Below are 17,500 nucleotides of genomic sequence, written 5' to 3' on the forward strand. Positions count from 1 at the left end.
GGGAGGAGAGACGGTCAGAGATACACACACACACGCACGCACACACGCACACACACGCGCACACACACACACACACTCCACTGTACTGCTGCGCTGCCTACAGAATGAAGGAGGGGGAGGGGAGACGGTCAGAGATACACACACAGTTACTGAAACAGGCACACGCATGCACAAACACACACTCACACTGTACTGCACTGTGTGTGCATGTGCGTGTATCTATAACTGAGTGTGTGTTTCTGTAACTGTGTGTGTGTGTGTGTGTATCTATAACTGAGTGTGTGTTTCTGTAACTGTGTGTGTGTGTGTGTGTATCTATAACTGAGTGTGTGTTTCTGTAACTGTGTGTGTGTGTGTGTGTATCTATAACTGAGTGTGTGTTTCTGTAACTGTGTGTGTGTGTGTGTGTGTGTGTGTGTTCCAGTGCGCACAGACGGAGGTGTGCGGTTGGTGAAGCTGCCGTCGGCCTCCAGCGCCGGCTTTGTGTTGCGTTTCCTGGAGCGAGTGTGTCGACAGCTGCAGTGTGATCATCTGTTCAGCAGCCAGCCCTTCAGCCCACACACACACACACACAGCGCACACGAGCGCACGAAAACAGGTATGACACTGAACACACACACACACACACACACACACACACACACACACACACACACACACACACACACACACACACACACGTACACACACGCGCGCGCGCGCACGAAAATGGGTATGACACTGAACGCACACACACAGCGCATACGAGCGCACGAAAACAGGTACGACTCTGAACACACACACACACACACACAGACACACAGACACACACACGCGTGCACGAAAACGGGTACAACACTGAACGCACACACACAGCGCATAGGAGCTCATGAAAACAGGTACGACTCTGAACACACACACGCACATACACACACACTCATGATGCATACAAACACACAAAATCAGGTACAACACTGACAGGGTGTGTTTTCTCTGTGTGTGTGTGTGTCAGTGAAAGAGGAGCTGCTGCTGGACTCTGCGTCTCTGCATCGGGGTGTGAAGCGGATCTGCCGAGAGTCTCCGCCGTACTGTGCGCCGCTGTCCCCGAAACTCCTGCACACAGACACACACCCGTCAGAAGGTAGAGCAGTCACACACACACACAGATAGAGAAATACTGCATGCAGTCAATATATTTGTGAGCATGTGTGTGTGTGTGTGTGTGTGTGTGTGTGTGTGTGTGTGTGTGTGTGTGTGTGTGTGTGTGTGTAGCTGAAACTCTTCCCCCAGAGGACAGCGGGTCACCGAAGGAGCAGCGCTTCATGGACTCCGCCTCCAATTCCATGACGCCCCGCCCACAGACATCAAGGAGCACTTTAGACTACCAGACTCCGCCCAACAGCCCATATTACCATGGCAACGGCCCGGCGGTGCGACGACAGCCCTCTAACCCGCCAGCACACACACACAGACGTGTAGAGGGTGAGAATGACATAAGTGTGTGTAGTTGTGTGTGTGTGTGTGTGTGTGTGTGTGTGTGTGTGTGTGTGTGTGTGTGTGTGTGTGTGTGTGTGTGTGTGCGATTCTGTATGTGGAATAATGTGTGTGGATATACACTTAGCGGCCACTTTATTAGGTACACCTCTCCAACTCCTGGTTAACGCAAGTGTATAATCAGCCAATCACATGGCAGCAGCTCACTGCATGTCGGCATGTAGACATGATCAAGAGGATCTGCTGCAGGTCAGAGCGAGCATCAGAATGGGGAAGAAAGGGGATTTAAGAGACTCTGATCGTGGCATGGTTGTTGCTGCCAGACGGGCTGCTCTGAGTATTTCAGAAACTGCTGATCTACTGGGATTTTCACGCACAACCATCTCTAGGGTTTACAGAGAATGCTCCGACAAAGAGGAAATATCCAGTGAGCGGCAGTTCTGTGGGCGCAAATGCCTTGTTGATGAGGCCAGAGGTCAGAGGAGAATGGCCAGACTGGTTCCAGCTGATAGAAAGGCAACAGTAACTCAAATAAGCACTCGCTACAACCGAGCTCTGCAGAAGAGCATCTCTGAACACACAACACGTCCAACCTTGAGGCGGATGGGCTACAGCAGCAGAAGAGCACACCGGGTGCCGCTCCTGTCAGCTAAGAACAGGAAACTGAGGCTACAATTCACACAGACTCACCAAAACTGGACAATAGAAGATTGGAGAAACGTTGCTGCTCTGATGAGTCTCCATTTCTGCTGACACATTCAGATGCTCGGCTCAGACAACATGAAAGCATGGATCATCCTGCCTTGTATCAGCGGTTCAGGCTGGTGGTTTTCTTCCTTAAATCGCCGTATTGCTCAACATGACTGCATGCATGTCTGACACTCTACACCAGGGGTCACCAATCTCAGTTCTGGAGGGTCGGTGTTCCTGCAGGGTTTAGCTCCAACTTGCCTGAACACACCTGCCTGGATGTTTCAAGTATACCTAGTAAGAGCTTGATTAGCTTGTTCAGGTGTGTTTGATTAGAGTTGGAGCTAAAATCTGCAGGACACCGGACCTCCAGGAACAAGTTTGGTGACCCCTGCTCTACACTGAGACTTTAAATATGCAGGATTTAATGCCCAGCAACTTCCTGCTAACATAAACAGAACTTTCTGATGGCAAAAACCTGAATTTCCTCCATATATATCTGTCAGAACAGCATATTCTGTGCCGCAGCTCCTGTTTGAGTGGAAATGAAAGCGAGGCCCAGACCACAGGCATGTTCTAGTATCTGACCTGCATATGTACAGGCTGTATTAGCATAAAGATCATGTTTTTAGTGTAATGGTGTCATTAAATATGAGGACAGATATTCAAAGCGTAATTGTAATATCTCAACAGAAGTTTTGAATGTAAATATGACATGAGAACATGAAGTCTGATCTGAGAGCAGTCAGAATGAGCAGTACAGTGATTCTAATAGTCACAAAACTCCAGCTCCTCTGCGATTATAGCCTACTCTCATGTCTGTGAACGAGCGAGTGCATCGATGCCCATTCTGGCCAATCACAGAGCTTTCTGTTGAGCTCGTGAGCACACGGTCGTTCAGCTCATGCTGATCTGCTCTCTCATTGGCTGCAGCTCGTCGCTACATCTGACCGTGCGTGAGGTCGAGTCGGCCGACTGCTCTGGAATATTCAGCTTGCTGGATATTGGATTTCCGTCTGTGAGGTGTCGGTGACGCGTCAGTGAGCCTCTGATGCGTTGTTCAGTAGTTCACGCATAAAGACTGCCGAGCACGCGCGGATTTTCCCTGATCACAGCCTGATCTGTCGGTGAGCGCGTTAACTTCCAAATCAGGCTCAAAATCCTGCAGTGTGAACTCGGCTGAAGGTGTACCTAATAAAGTGTACATATATGTGTGTGTGTGTGTGTGTGTGTGTGCACGCATGTGTGTGATATCCCTCTTCTGTGTTTCAGCTGCGAGCTCCACCACTGGTCCTGAATCAGTGGAGCTCAAAACCCCCGGTCGGAGCCCAACTTCCTGGAGCATAGAGGAAGTGATGCAGTTTGTGCGGGACGCCGACCCTACAGCGCTGGGGCCGCACGCAGAACTCTTCAGAAAACACGTCAGTGATGCACACACTCCCTGTATATTGAGTTTTAGGCAGTGAAGGATTAAACAGATGTCTGATAGGCAGCCTGTGATTGGGTGCTGCTGCTGTGGCTCCGCCCTCAGTGTGTGTGTGTGTGTGTGTGTGTTTTCCCCTGCAGGAGATCGATGGTAAAGCACTGCTGCTGCTGCGGAGCGACATGGTGATGAAGTACATGGGGCTGAAGCTGGGACCCGCGCTCAAACTGTGCCATCACATCGACACACTGAAGCAGAGGAAGTGAACACACTGACACACACACACACACACACACACACAACCATCAATACACTAAAGCAGTGATAGTGAACACACACACACACACACTAGGGATGTCCTGATCTGCTTCTGGAGTCTGAGGGATTGATGCGCTGCTTCTGTAGCAGATGAAGTCTTCAGCAGAGCGGAGGTAGATGCAGGCGGTTTCTAACACTCCTCATCAGTCTGAGCTCTTCCATGAGGCAGCTTGAGCTCTCCAGAGATGATACCGTGCCCTCTTCACGTCTGGACTTCAGTGCTGCAGGAAATATTGAAATGATCCACTATAAACACAGACAGCAGCTCCACCTGAAGCAGTCGGCCGGCAGACTCGCGTGTCCATATCTCACAGTCCACTAGCACCGTGCTGTCGTCATCAGCTGCAGACCGCAGACAGCAGCCGGGTCTCATTCCAGAGGCTGCATCCTCTGAAGGGTGCATTTGAAGGCTGCTGCATCACTGTGGCGCTGCGTCATCCCCACGCTCCTGCAAATCCAGCCTCAGAACGTGTCCTTCATTGCCCAGGTGATGAAGGAGACAACCGGTGGATCCTTCACAGCCTCGAACATCTGAGACTGATCACACGCTGATAACGGCAGGAGGATTACAGCAGATGAGGCCGCATGAACCCTGTGAATCAGGGCTGTTTACTTGGAGATCTGAACACACACTACTGAAGAGCAGTGTGAGATGTGTGACTGACGGCTGCTGTTACACACAGGTCACACGTTCATCTGCTCATGTGTGGGTCAGGAGAGATTTCTCCAGCGGTGTACGCCTCGCTTCACCTTCAGCTCGCTTAAAATAGGTTAAGATCAGTCTGGAAACAGGTTGAAGACGTGGTATTACGCTGTGACGGCGGCTGAGGATGAGATCTGCCCTCTGTAGGCGAGATCGTCTCATTTCACAGCGCTCGCTTCAGCCTGTGTGGACGATGAAGGACTCCCCTGTGAAGTCAGCACTCTTCAGATGACGCAGCCTCTGAGATGAGACGCCTCCATACTCGCGCTCGCCGCGTCAGTGTTCGCCGCCGCCCTAAAAGCGTGTCTGCAACAGTGATGTCACACACTGCTGATCGAGTGTGGAGTCAGGAAGAGCTCGAGCGCTGAACTGCAGGAGTGATCAGACACAACCATAACCCACGCCTGATGGAGAGGAAACAACACACTGATCCAGTCTGAAACTGTGTGATCGGGCCTGATCTCTGATCAGATCTGGACATCCCTAACACACACACACACACTCACACACACACACTCACACACTCTCATACACATACTCTCACCCACACACACTTGTGCTGCTACAGAGGGCTGATGGGAAACAAACCACTGTGCCGAACGCTGCCCGCCTGCCGTTAAACACACACACGCACACGCACACACACACACTCTCTCTGAGGAACACTACAGACTCTGCAGGATGTCACAGACTGGTTGATTCTGTCCTGTTGAACTTCAGCCTTGGATGATGAGCAGAACCACAGCAAACGGAGGAGACATACACACACACTCTCTCTCACACACACACACACACTCACACTCACAGTGGGAAACACTGCTGTCTTCATTTGACTGTCAGACTCTACACTCATTTCCTCACGGTCATTATTTCAGTAGTTGTGCTCATAGGAGTGTGTGTGTGTGTGAGTGTGTGTGTGTGTGTGTGTGTGTGTGTGTGTGTGTGTGTGTGAGAGACTGATCTTCAGTTTGAGGATGATGATGGTGAATCTGCAGACGTGTGTGTGTGTGTGTGTGTGTGTGTGTGGAGGTCAGACGTCAGCAGTGTATCATGTGTCTCACCATAAGCTCAGCAACAGGAATGTACATGAGTGGAGAATAGATATTGTATTCAGCGCCGCTGTGTTTGAGGGACTGAAGCGTGCAGGGGGGGGTCTTCACCTCACCTCACCTCACCTCACCTCACCGCTGCCCCCTCAGACTCTCAGGTCTCCTCTGCTGTAGCGGAGCGCCTCCAACATCAGACATCAGAGACCCTCCAGCGCTTCAGACCTCCCTTTACTGTGCAGACAGCAGAGGATCTGGAGACTGTTGTGCCATACAGACACACACACACACAATCACACACACACACACACACTGTTCATAGCAGAGGTGTTTTTATTGATGAGGTTTTTAAAGCTGCTGCGTTCGTCACATTTTCAACAATACAGATAATAAATAAATAATTTAAAAGACCAGCAGAGTCCCGTGAGTGTGTGTGTGTGTGTGTGTGTGTGTGTGTGTGTGTGTGTGTGTGTGTGTGTGTGTGTGTGTTTGTGTGTGTGTGTGTGTGTGTGTGTGTGTGTGTGTGAGTGTGAGTGTGAGTGTGTGTGTGTGTGTGTGTGTGTGTGTGTGTTTGTGTGTGTTCAGTCCTTACAAAACACCATCATCAGCATCGTCATCACAACAACCTAAACACTGTAACAGTCACACACACACATACACACACACACACACACACACACATTATTCCACATCACAGAGACAGACTAGGTCTATTCAGAAACTTCATCTGGAGTTCATGCTGATGGTGTGTGTGTGTGTGTGTGTGTGTGTGTATCTGGAAATATAGTAATCACATGCTGAGGGATGATTTAAGACTTCTTTTAAGACACTTAGTGCACACACACACACACACACCCTCACACACACTCACAGGGGAAGAGTCCTGGATTCATGTGCAGCTTTAGATTGTTCCACCAGACAAACACACACACACACACACACACACACACGTTTCTGTGTGGTAAAATGTGATTGGGATGGAGCTGAGTGAGTGTGTGTGTGTGCGGTTGTGTGTGTTGTGTTCATCAATAATGAAGTGCTGCTGTGTTGATGACTCTTCATGTTCACATCATCTCTACAGGCCTGTTCTGCTCATATTCCTGCCTTTATATTATAAGTAATGTCAGAAATCTGCAGAGAGGATGATGATGATGATGATGATGAGGATGATTTCCTGCTGTCGCTCTTCACTGAGCTGCTGTTCGTCAACATTAACATTAATAAATACTGTACACAAACACACTGATCATTACAGCAGCAGAGCATTCATCAAGCCAACAGGTGGAGACCCCCCTACACACACACACACACACACACACACACAACATTATCCATGACACCCAAAACACATGAAGAAACACACACACACACACACACTCCTGGAAAGATGTTTTGGCTGTGTGTGAAGGTCAGGTTGTGCCTGGAGAGCTGCATGTTCACTGTTCTCATCATCACGACACATTTAAATGAGTTTCTGCTCTCTAACACCGTCTGAGGCATCAAGAACAGCAGACTCCGATAGATCAGCCCAAATCAAACATGCTGTCAGTCTCCTTGAAGAATGAGCGCAGGCGTCTTCTGATGATGAGGAGTGTGAGATGTTCAGCTCAGGTCTTCATCAGAGCTCGGTGTGCTGTAAACACCTCCGCTCTGCTCCAGCACTCGTCACACTGGACTATCAGGCGTCATCAGTTAATGTCAGTTCATATGTTTACTAAGATGAACTGATGATCATCACTACTCATACAGCAGTTATTAACGCTCGTTCAGCATTCGCTAATGCATCATTCAAATATGAGCTGATGCTTGTTGACATGTGGTAATCTGAACTAACGCTGGACTCCATCAGCTAATGCTAACAGTCGTGAATAAAGACTGTAATCAGTCTACTGTTCTGTGTTCATGTCAGCGAATGCTTTAACTAACATTAACTAATTAAACCTTATAGTAACGTGTGACTGAGCGCTCTAATAAGAGCTGAGTCTGCTGCATCTAGACTGCTCTACATTACCAGCAAACGCTCATGGTAGTGTGAACTCTCTCATTAATCAGACTCCTGAAGGATGCTGTGTCGAGTCCACGGCCATACACACAGCACTCATGCGCCATTGCACTCAGATGTGTCGTGGGTTGGGATGAAGTCCTGATGATTATTTAGTTGTAATCTGCGAGCGTCTGGAGGAGCGATGAGGGAAACTGTGCTTTGTTGCTACTGACAACCGTTTCCTCCAATCAGCATCCTCAATGGAAGTGCTCGGCTGCAGGCCGCAGTAATACAGCGATTAGCAAAGCGAAAGGTCAGACAGTGGAGACGCCTCGCAGTCCACGTGTAAACAGCTCGAGGACAGCAAGTATTCTGCGATGGCATGTTAGCAGGAGGTTTGGCTGTACGGCTTGTCCTGTGTCTCGCTGACAGCTGGCCAGGGTTCAAAACATATCTCATGCATATTAATGGGGATGCAGATTAAACATGATGAATTATTCATGAGGATGTGTGACCAAGATCAAAATGCACAGGATGAGGAAATATGCCTGATTAGAGCTGCCGGTGCTGGAGGATATCAGTAGTAGTGCAGTTTGGCCGGTTCGGATGGTCCTTCTACTCGGAGCGCTGTCCTGTTGACTTCGTCTGTTGCTTTATAATGAAGGACTCGACTGCCAGCGTCAGACCAGCCTGCATCCGTCTACATCACACGGAGAAACACTTTAGGCTTCATTTCATCCAGGAATGCGTTTAGCATCTTCATACCCTGGTTACATTTCTCTGACTGTTGTTTTTCACATTACCCACATCTCTACTCCCCAACCCTCCCCGAAGCAGCCTGAGCGCCGTGTTATTTCCTGGGTATGAAGGCCGCCAGCCGCTGCTTCTTTATGGGCAGTATATGAATCTCCTGTGAGCTGACTTTCTTCAGTTTGATGCCTCTGTTTTTAGAGATCTTCTTGAGTGTGTCACTGGGTTCTCCGCGCGGGTCCCCGGGGCCCCTGGGTAGTGTGGCGAAGGCCCCCTGACCGCCGTCACATTTGATGGAAAAATTCTTTGTAGAAACACCGGATAATCCCTTTATCTTGCTGCAGAAAATAGCAGGCATGGCATCTTTGACGGACACAATGACTTTGGCAGTCTGCGAGGTGCTGACGATCTCGATGTTTCCACCGGCTGTGAGTGCAGAGTCGTGCACAGAACCCGACCCCGCCACGCTGCTGTCCACCACCCACTTATGCTGCCTACTGAACTCCAGAGATGCTAGCCCGCTCAGCAACTTGCTGTCCAGCTTGGGTGTGCAGTCCACTGGCCTGAGGACACCGAGAGCCAGAGCTCCGGTGCTAATACCTTCCCCTAGGTGGCACAGCCTGTCCCGCTCAGGGCTCAGGGGCCCGAAGGGGCTGCGGGATTGGATGCATGTCTTTCTTACACTAGGCAATGACAGATCCAGAACGCTGTCATGTTGGAGCACCTGAGGAGCAGGAGCCTGTGCTGAGGGTCGGGGCAGTTTTGTGGATAAGTCCAGCACTTCCACATCTGCAGAGTTCAAGGGTACAGGAACAGGCTGCTGGACTCCTGCTGTGTCCCTGCTGTCCAGATAGAGGGCACCGTCACTGGGGGGTGTCTGCGTGCTCTTGCTCAGAGTACAGGCAGGTTTGGGAGACTCTGCCTCTGCTTTAGAGATGGACACAGGGATGGGGATGGGCACCGGGATAGGCAATGGCACCGGGAGAGGAATGACCACAGGATAGGGCACAAGCAGGGTGGCGGGCGGCACCAACGGGGCTAGCGGGGTATTGTAGGGCAGCTGCGGGGGGAGAAATGAGGAGGACAGGTCTATCTGTGGGGGAGACGGAGGGGGGCAAGCCGACACAGGGGTCCCGGGGAACAGGTCCTGCAGGATTGCTGCAAAGCTGGGGTTCTGAAGAAGAGTCAGTAGGCCTGTGTCCAGACCTGCACCCGGGCCCTTCTGGTCCAGTGCCGGCGGAGCACCGAGGCTGAGGGACGGGTTTGGGCACAGCACACTGCTCTGCAAGGCTAGCCCAGGACATGCGGCCGTCTGCTGGAGCAGTGCATGTTGAAGGACCTGTGGCTCCAGCACCAGTGGGATGGACACCGGCCCCTGACCGCTCATCAGGTACGGAGCCGCAGGGACACCCGGAGCAGCCGGTGGGGCAGTGAGGATGGGTAGCACCACAGAAGCGTCCCCGAGGCAGAGCGGCTGCAGCAGCTTCAGGGCCACTGCGGGGGACTCGGAGGTCGGCAGCGTCAGCAGGGGCGAGAGCGAGCGCTTTGGGGTTTGTGGAGCACCTGCGGGCCAGGGCTCACCAGTGGTAACAGCCGCCGCCTCGCCCTCCAGCTTCCCCAGTGTGAGTGTGTGTGAGTCAGTTTCCTCAGTGCTGCAGAGATCCTGAGCGTCCTCCGCTGTGTCCACCTCTGCTGAAGCTTTATACAGCTCCTCCATCCTCTCTGTGAAGTTTCTCTCTCTCTCTTAACTGCTGTAACTGAAGGATGTCATGGTTTTCTTCAGTCCGGCCGGAAGGACAAGCTCTGGAATCAAACAGGAGAAGAGGATTAGCAGCTGGAAACAAATGCATGGGTGTAAAGCACATTCCTCCACTCAGTCATTTCTGGTAAACCTCTATATCTGATTTATTCATACCTGCACTTTACAACTCAATAGCCAAAACTAACAAGGCACCAGAGAGGCAGCGTTTCCTTTCCTGCTAAAAGCTCAGCCATCTGTTTTTGTGCACCGAGAGCTGTTTCAGCATGACGTCAAGACACGCCAGAGGAACCACAGACTCAAACAGCGATTATCAACACGAGACAGGGCGGAGAACAGAGAGAGAACAGGAGGATCTGAGCAAATCACTCCACACAGCCTGGGTCTGCTCGTTTATGAGCCAGCATTAGTGCGGTTTACTACCCAGACTGCTGCCAGGACTATGAAGGTAAACTCCCTCCGGCCAACACGAGAGAGAAAGAAGAGAAAAGCTTCAAGAAAAGAGAGAAATAAAAGAGGGATGCAGAGAACAGAGCAAAATCAGGAGGAGTCCAGAAATCTTTCAGACAGCGCTTTCAGTCTGATACTGCGCCATTTTCTGAACGGGATGAACACTTCCCTCAGCCACAGACAGCACTAACCCCGCCAGAATATGAGGATACCCGGTTCTTTTCTCCCTCCATCATGACATCGTACCCTATATATGTACACAGCATGACCAAGGCCGACGCTCCGGCTAGCGCAGCACCAACAGCTGATCCGCATTTCTCCAGGTGAAACAGAGGAGAGCCACTGATTCTGGAACAGTTGTGCAGTTTACTCCAGCAGGACACGTCTGCAGAATACTGACACCACTTCAGAAAAACTGATCCAGGATCAGACGTGCCTCCTTTATTCTGGAGCCCGTTTAGAGCCTGATTTGTGAATATTATGTAGAATAACTCGACAGCCAGCATGCACATGAGCTTCAGTTCCACTGTCAGTGCAGACTCCCCTACAGGCCACTCGGCACACGGCAGTACAGACTCAACACACGTCCATGTGACTGAGCTGTGTGTGTGTGTGTTTCTGTCTTTAATTTAGCTGCAGTCTCGCAGTGACGTAACCTGGCTCTAAACGCTGCGTTTGTGGAAGTCTTTGGAAAACAGCGCATGCTTCAAATGCTGCACGCTGACTGCCGGTGAGGAGCAGCCAAACACGCCAACAAGGTGGATCACCAAACCCTCGCCACGACCCTGAGCTTTCTGGGACGCTTCAGTCAGCAACATGTGTGTGTGTGTATGTATGTGTGTGTGTGTGTGTGTGTGTAGGTGTGTGTGTGTGTATGTGTGTGTGTGTGTGTAGGTGTGTGTGTGTGTGTGTAGGTGTGTGTGTGTGTGTGTGTGTAGGTGTGTGTGTGTGTAGGTGTGTGTGTGTGTGTGTGTGTAGGTGTGTGTGTGTGTGTGTGTGTGTGTGTGTAGCTACTTGATTACTTTAGAGGAACCATTTGTACCCAAAATGATCAGAGCTGGTTAGGGTTTCTTTGATTTAGTTCTGCATCCATTATAGTAACTGCAGGATTGTTCTGAAATGCCGTTATCAGCCGCAGCAGCACGAGGACTGGACTGGGCAAGAGGAGGCCTGTCCCCGATCCCCAACCTGACCTCATCAAGCTGCTTATGATGAAGCAGTTTCCTCACACAAACCTGTGAAGAGGATGTGAAGTGAGCTCAGATGAAGCATTCTGTGCCACACACACACGCACGCACACGCGCACACACACACACACACACACACACACACACACACACACACACACACACACACACACACACACACACACACATAATGATGTTTCTAGTGTGCACACTGCTTCCCAACTCTTGCCCTATCCCAGCCTCAGAGGAAACAGTCTGCCGCTCTGCATCTTCACAACACTTCACTCTGTCTGATTTATGTTCACCTCGGTTGAGGACCTTATGGAGACAAGTCCCCGTGAGTCTGTGTGCGTTCATGTTTAATAAAAACACACACAGCTCCGGCTGGTCTCAGGTCAGGGCTGTAAACAGGCTCCACTGGAGTGGTTTACTATGATGTAAAGTGAGCCGTCCCTACACATCTTTACTGTGATCAGCTAACGACAGTAACTCTGGGGTCAGAGGTCAACAGCTAGGCTCAGCACACGCTAGCAGGAGCAGATCATGCTTCTTTCTCTAATTAATCAGCTGTCCACACTTCAGAATGAGTTGTGTTTGCAGATCAGCTGAACACTGGAGGAACAGCAGAGATCTGCAGCCGAACACTCTTTCAGCTCCGGCTGTACAGACGATCCTCTGTGTAGAAACACACTGCAGGGCCGTCACACGTGGAGGAACAGCAGCTTATTACAGGACCAGATGAACAACCTGCTGGCAAATCTAGCAAGTCTACAGCGGGGTTACGTCAGTCTACAGCGGGGTTACGTCAGTCTACAGCGGGGTTACGTCAGTCTACAGCGGTGTTACGTCCGTCAGTCTACAGCGGGGTTACATCAGTCTACAGAGGGGTTACGTCAGTCTACAGCGGGGTTACATCAGTCTACAGCGGGGTTACATCAGTCTACAGCGGGGTTACATCAGTCTACAGAGGGGTTACATCAGTCTACAGCGGGGTTACGTCAGTCTACATCGGGGTTACGTCAGTCTACAGCGGGGTTACGTCAGTCTACAGCGGGGTTACGTCAGTCTACAGCGGGGTTACATCAGTCTACAGCGGGGTTACATCAGTCTACAGCGGGGTTACGTCAGTCTACAGCGGGGTTACGTCAGTCTACAGCGGGGTTACGTCAGTCTACAGAGGGGTTACGTCAGTCTACAGCGGGGTTACGTCAGTCTACAGCAGGGTTACGTCCGTCAGGTTATTGTCTCTGTATGTGTTTTCATCCTGAAACGGTTTGTGACTGAGGAACTACATGTGTGTAGTTACGTCAGTCTACAGCGGGGACTTTTGGCCAGCGGAGAAATGAAAATGGTCGTGCCCAACTGAGTCTGGTTCTCTCAAGGTTTTTTTTCTTCACTCCCATCAGGTGAAGTTTTTTTTTCCCTCTCCGCTGTCGCCACTGCCTCGCATGGTTCAGGATTGGTAGAGCTACGCATCGATGAATTTGCTCTTCAGTGTTTGAACTCTCAGTAATGATTAAATCACACTGAACTGAGCTAACCCTAACTGAACTTAAACACTAAAACCTGAACCACACTGTTCCAGTTACTGAACCACACTGTTCCAGTTACTATGACCATTTATGTGAAGCTGCTTTGACACAATCTACATTGTAAAAGCGCTATACAAATAAAGCTGAATTGAATTGAATTGAATAGTGTAGAAATACTCCAGGAGTGAATGTGGACACTTTGGGCTGTGGTGTGTGTTTAAGCAGTTAATACACAATTCTAATATTAATGATTAAGCTTTATTTTAAAGAACTCACTCTGTCTTAAATGAGCATGAACAGATAAAGCAGACCGAAGCGTTCATCACAGATCTGCGTTTATAAAGTGACATCTTCAGTTTCTAAATGAGATTCATTCGCTGCTCTTCTCTCGATAATAGCTTTAATGAGAATGAGGAGATCCGACAGCTGAAGTCCACTTCTGTACATCTCAATATTATAAACCGCTTCATTTATTTACTGCTGCTGTTCTAATGGATGCTGTTTATTCTATGGGTTTATTTCTCACACACACACACACGTGACCCTGCGGCGGTGAGAGGAGTCTCTGACGTCACTGACCGAACACCCAACACTGCTCAGGCTAAAAATCAGGCGGTTCCGGTCGCTCGGTGTGTCTGTATATATGATAACACTGAATGTCTGCTCAGCTCAGTTCTGTTCACGGCAGCTCTGTACAGCTTCCGCTGCTGTCGCCATGAGGGCCACAAAATGACAGAATCTCCATTTACAGGCGAGCTGTCCCTTTAAGAGCGTCATCATCATCATCATCATCATCTGTTATTTCTCCAGCTCAGTCAATCCAGGACACAAACCCTCCAGACATTACATTATACACGCCATTTCAGCCTTCACGAGGTTCATCGTGTGCCTGTGCTGAAACTCTACTGTCAAATATCATCATGTGTTCTCTATAACGAGCAGTGTCCGCGAGTCCCGTTACAGCCCGGAGATGCCCGAGCACCTGCGCGTTCATCACCGCATTAAAATCACCGCAAACGGCGGATTCTGCAGGAGAACAGCGCGACACAACACCGTAGAGCAGAGCAGAGCTAACCGTGTGGAGCTGCACTAATGCGGGGAGACCAGCTCTACAAGCCGCCTGTAAATCAACACACACACACACACACAATAAGCGAACACACGTTACCTCTGAATGACTACAATGTCGCACAGGAGTCGCGCGTTATTCCCGGTTTTCTACCGCCAGTCGCTCGTTAATCCCCGCTTCGGTTCCTTTGAAAGCCGCGGTCGGAGACAGTAAAGACGGGCCCGAGCACGGCGGAGGAGTCGGTGACGCGCGTCTGAGAGCCTGCCTCTCCGTGTGTGTGTGTGTGTGTGTGTGTGTTGTCTGTCTCTCTAGCTCTGTGTGTGTGCGCGTCTGTCTCTGTGTCTCTCTCTCACACACACTCTCTCTCTCTCTTACACACACACACGCGCAGTCTGTTTGATGTAGGATTTGCTCTTTTTATTTCCCTGAAATAAGGTGTGTTATGATGATGCAAATATAAACACGGTCATGTGACAGTACATCATTACAGACGCGCACACACGGACAGAGACACACACACTAGGATGTGCATATAAACACCGACACGCATACAGACAGACAGACACACGAACATGGACACTCATACACTCCGCATTTTGCGCTAAGCCACTGCAGACGTGCACACTTGGACATGCACACTCGGACACACACACACACTCAAACATATGCACACTCAGACAGACAAACACACACACACACACACACACTCCAGACCATAACCTCCAGACGGGACTCTCTCACACACACTGATTCCCTGCAGGAGAGAGCAGTTCAGCAGATGCGGCTCTCTACTGTCTCTGACAGAACCGGCAGGTGTGAATCGGGTCTGTAGTGGACGGAATCTCTGGGATCCAGCTGTGCTTTAATGACAGCGAGTTTAAGAGTTTCAGACAGATATTCTCAACATTAAGATCAGGTTCAGAAACTTCTGCAAACAACTGATTTAATAATGTGGTCAGTGAAGGATCTAACATAGACGGTGTTGATCTGGAGGAGTTCACCAGTTTACAGTGTTCAAACACGAGTAAAACGCTCCCTCAGTAGCAGACTAATGTAAACATGATCTGACACTTAATCTGAAAAATATATAAACAGAGTTAATAATGTCTGGTTACCATGTAAACGGTTCCAACTAACGAGTAAAACCTGCTGCTTGAGGACCACAGCGAAGTACACCAATGAATAATGAGTATTTGACGTGTTTTAATATCGAATCACAGCTCAAGACTAAATCATTAAGCACACAGCTCTGAAAGACGAAACCAGTTTATTTCCTCACACAGACTTACTCAAAACTTCCACTAAGAAAAATATTCAGTACAGCGTAGAAAAGGACACTAGAGCATCTGAAGGAGGATGTCTGACTGACACTATATACTGTCCACATGTCAGTGCCAAGCCAGGTTAACTGACACTATATATCAGTGTTGATCCAGCCTGACTGACACTATATACTGTCTATATGTCAGTGTTGATCAAAGCTGACTGACAGTATATACTGTCTATATGTCAGGTGTTGATCTAGGATGAGGACACTATATATCGTCTATATGTCAGTGTTGATCAAGGCTGACTGACACTATATATTAGCTATACATCAGTGTTGATCCAGGATGAGGACACTATATGTACTCTATATAATGTTGTTGCTCCAGGCGTCCTGCTCGGTCTTCAGACCTCGGCTCTCCATCCTCTTGTTCTGCCGCTGGCGTTTTTCAGCGTCCTGTGCTTCGTAAAGCACGCTCATGATCTGTCGGCGTACGCGCATCTGCACTGCGGGGTCACTCAGCAGCCGGTATTCCATCGCCACCTGGCTGGCGAACACGGCGGCGGCGTCAGACGGAGGATTGTCCAGCACTTTAGCGGACATCTGCTTCAGCACCTCCAGCTTCTGCAGCTCGATGTCAGACTCAGAGCTGCGGTGCCGCTTGCTGGAGGAGCTGCGGGGCGACACACACTCCTCCGGCAGACCCGTGTCTGGAGTGCTGGGCATCGGAGACAAACACACACTGATGGAGTCGAAGCTGTCCATCTCTCGCTCTGGATCCTCCTGCAGCTCATCCGGCTCTGGCTCCGGCTCCGGCTCTGTGTCCTCCGCCTTATCAGATGACTACAGAAAAAACAGAGCAAGATCAGCCTTCACACGTTACTGCAGCAATGAACAACTACTGCAACAGACAACAACAGACAACAGGCTACAACAACAGACAACAACAGATTACAACAACAGACAACAGGCTACAACAACAGACGACAACAGGCTACAACAACAGACTACAGCAACAGACGACTACAGATTACAGCAACAGACAACAGACTACAGCAACAGACTACAGATTACAACAACAGACTACAGATTACAACAACAGACTACAACAACAGACAACAGGCTACAACAACAGACGACAACAGACTACAGCAACAGACGACTACAGATTACAACAACAGACTACAGACTACAGCAACAGACGACTACAGATTACAACAACAGACTACAGACTACAGCAACAGACGACTACAGATTACAACAACAGACTACAGCAACAGACGACTACAGATTACAACAACAGACAACAGGCTACAACAACAGACGACAACAGACTACAGCAACAGACAACTACAGATTACAACAACAGGCTACAACAACAGACGACAACAGACTACAACAGACTACAGCAACAGACAACAGACTACAGCAACAGACGACTACAGATTACAACAACAGACAACAGACTACAGCAATAGACGACAACAGACTACAGCAACAGACAACAGACTACAGCAACAGACGACTACAGATTACAACAACAGACTACAGACTACAGCAACAGACAACTACAGATTACAACAACAGACTACAGCAACAGACGACTACAGATTACAACAACAGACAACAGGCTACAACAACAGACGACAACAGACTACAGCAACAGACAACTACAGATTACAACAACAGGCTACAACAACAGACGACAACAGACTACAACAGACTACAGCAACAGACAACAGACTACAGCAACAGACGACTACAGACTACAGCAACAGACAACAGACTACAGCAACAGACGACTACAGATTACAACAACAGACTACAACAACAGACGACAACAGACTAC

At 49.6% G+C, this 17,500-nt stretch overlaps 3 protein-coding genes across 7 annotated transcripts in view; 1 reads left to right on the top strand and 2 right to left on the bottom strand.

Moving 5' to 3' along the window:
- The window catches only part of wu:fj80f12, a 17,493-nt gene extending 11,429 nt beyond the window's left edge, over positions 1 to 6,064 (top strand). For all 4 annotated transcript variants that reach the window (XM_087307948.1, XM_087307949.1, XM_087307946.1 and 1 more), the window contains exons 11-15: positions 425 to 598; positions 992 to 1,120; positions 1,252 to 1,461; positions 3,436 to 3,584; positions 3,730 to 6,064. In XM_087307948.1, coding sequence (XP_087164074.1) covers positions 425 to 598; positions 992 to 1,120; positions 1,252 to 1,461; positions 3,436 to 3,584; positions 3,730 to 3,852 — 785 coding nt within the window. In that variant the 3' untranslated portion in view covers positions 3,853 to 6,064. The remainder of the gene's footprint in view (positions 1 to 424; positions 599 to 991; positions 1,121 to 1,251; positions 1,462 to 3,435; positions 3,585 to 3,729) is intronic.
- Positions 5,969 to 14,667, bottom strand: rai2 (retinoic acid induced 2). The gene is made up of 2 exons (XM_087307950.1): positions 14,484 to 14,667; positions 5,969 to 10,190 (listed from the first exon to the last, which is right to left on the bottom strand). The coding sequence occupies exon 2, from the start codon at positions 10,102 to 10,104 to the stop codon at positions 8,488 to 8,490; it is 1,617 nt and encodes a 538-aa protein (XP_087164076.1). The 5' UTR covers positions 10,105 to 10,190; positions 14,484 to 14,667; the 3' UTR covers positions 5,969 to 8,487.
- A 967-nt stretch (positions 14,668 to 15,634) lies between these two features.
- The window catches only part of wu:fb74b10, a 4,572-nt gene continuing 2,706 nt past the window's right edge, over positions 15,635 to 17,500 (bottom strand). For both annotated transcript variants that reach the window (XM_087307952.1, XM_087307951.1), the window contains one exon: positions 15,635 to 16,494. In XM_087307952.1, coding sequence (XP_087164078.1) covers positions 16,018 to 16,494 — 477 coding nt within the window. In that variant the 3' untranslated portion in view covers positions 15,635 to 16,017. The remainder of the gene's footprint in view (positions 16,495 to 17,500) is intronic.

Source organism: Danio rerio, chromosome 23, assembly GCF_052040795.2.
Source record: "Danio rerio strain M-AB ecotype USA chromosome 23, GRCz13ab, whole genome shotgun sequence".
NCBI lineage: Eukaryota > Metazoa > Chordata > Actinopteri > Cypriniformes > Danionidae > Danio > Danio rerio.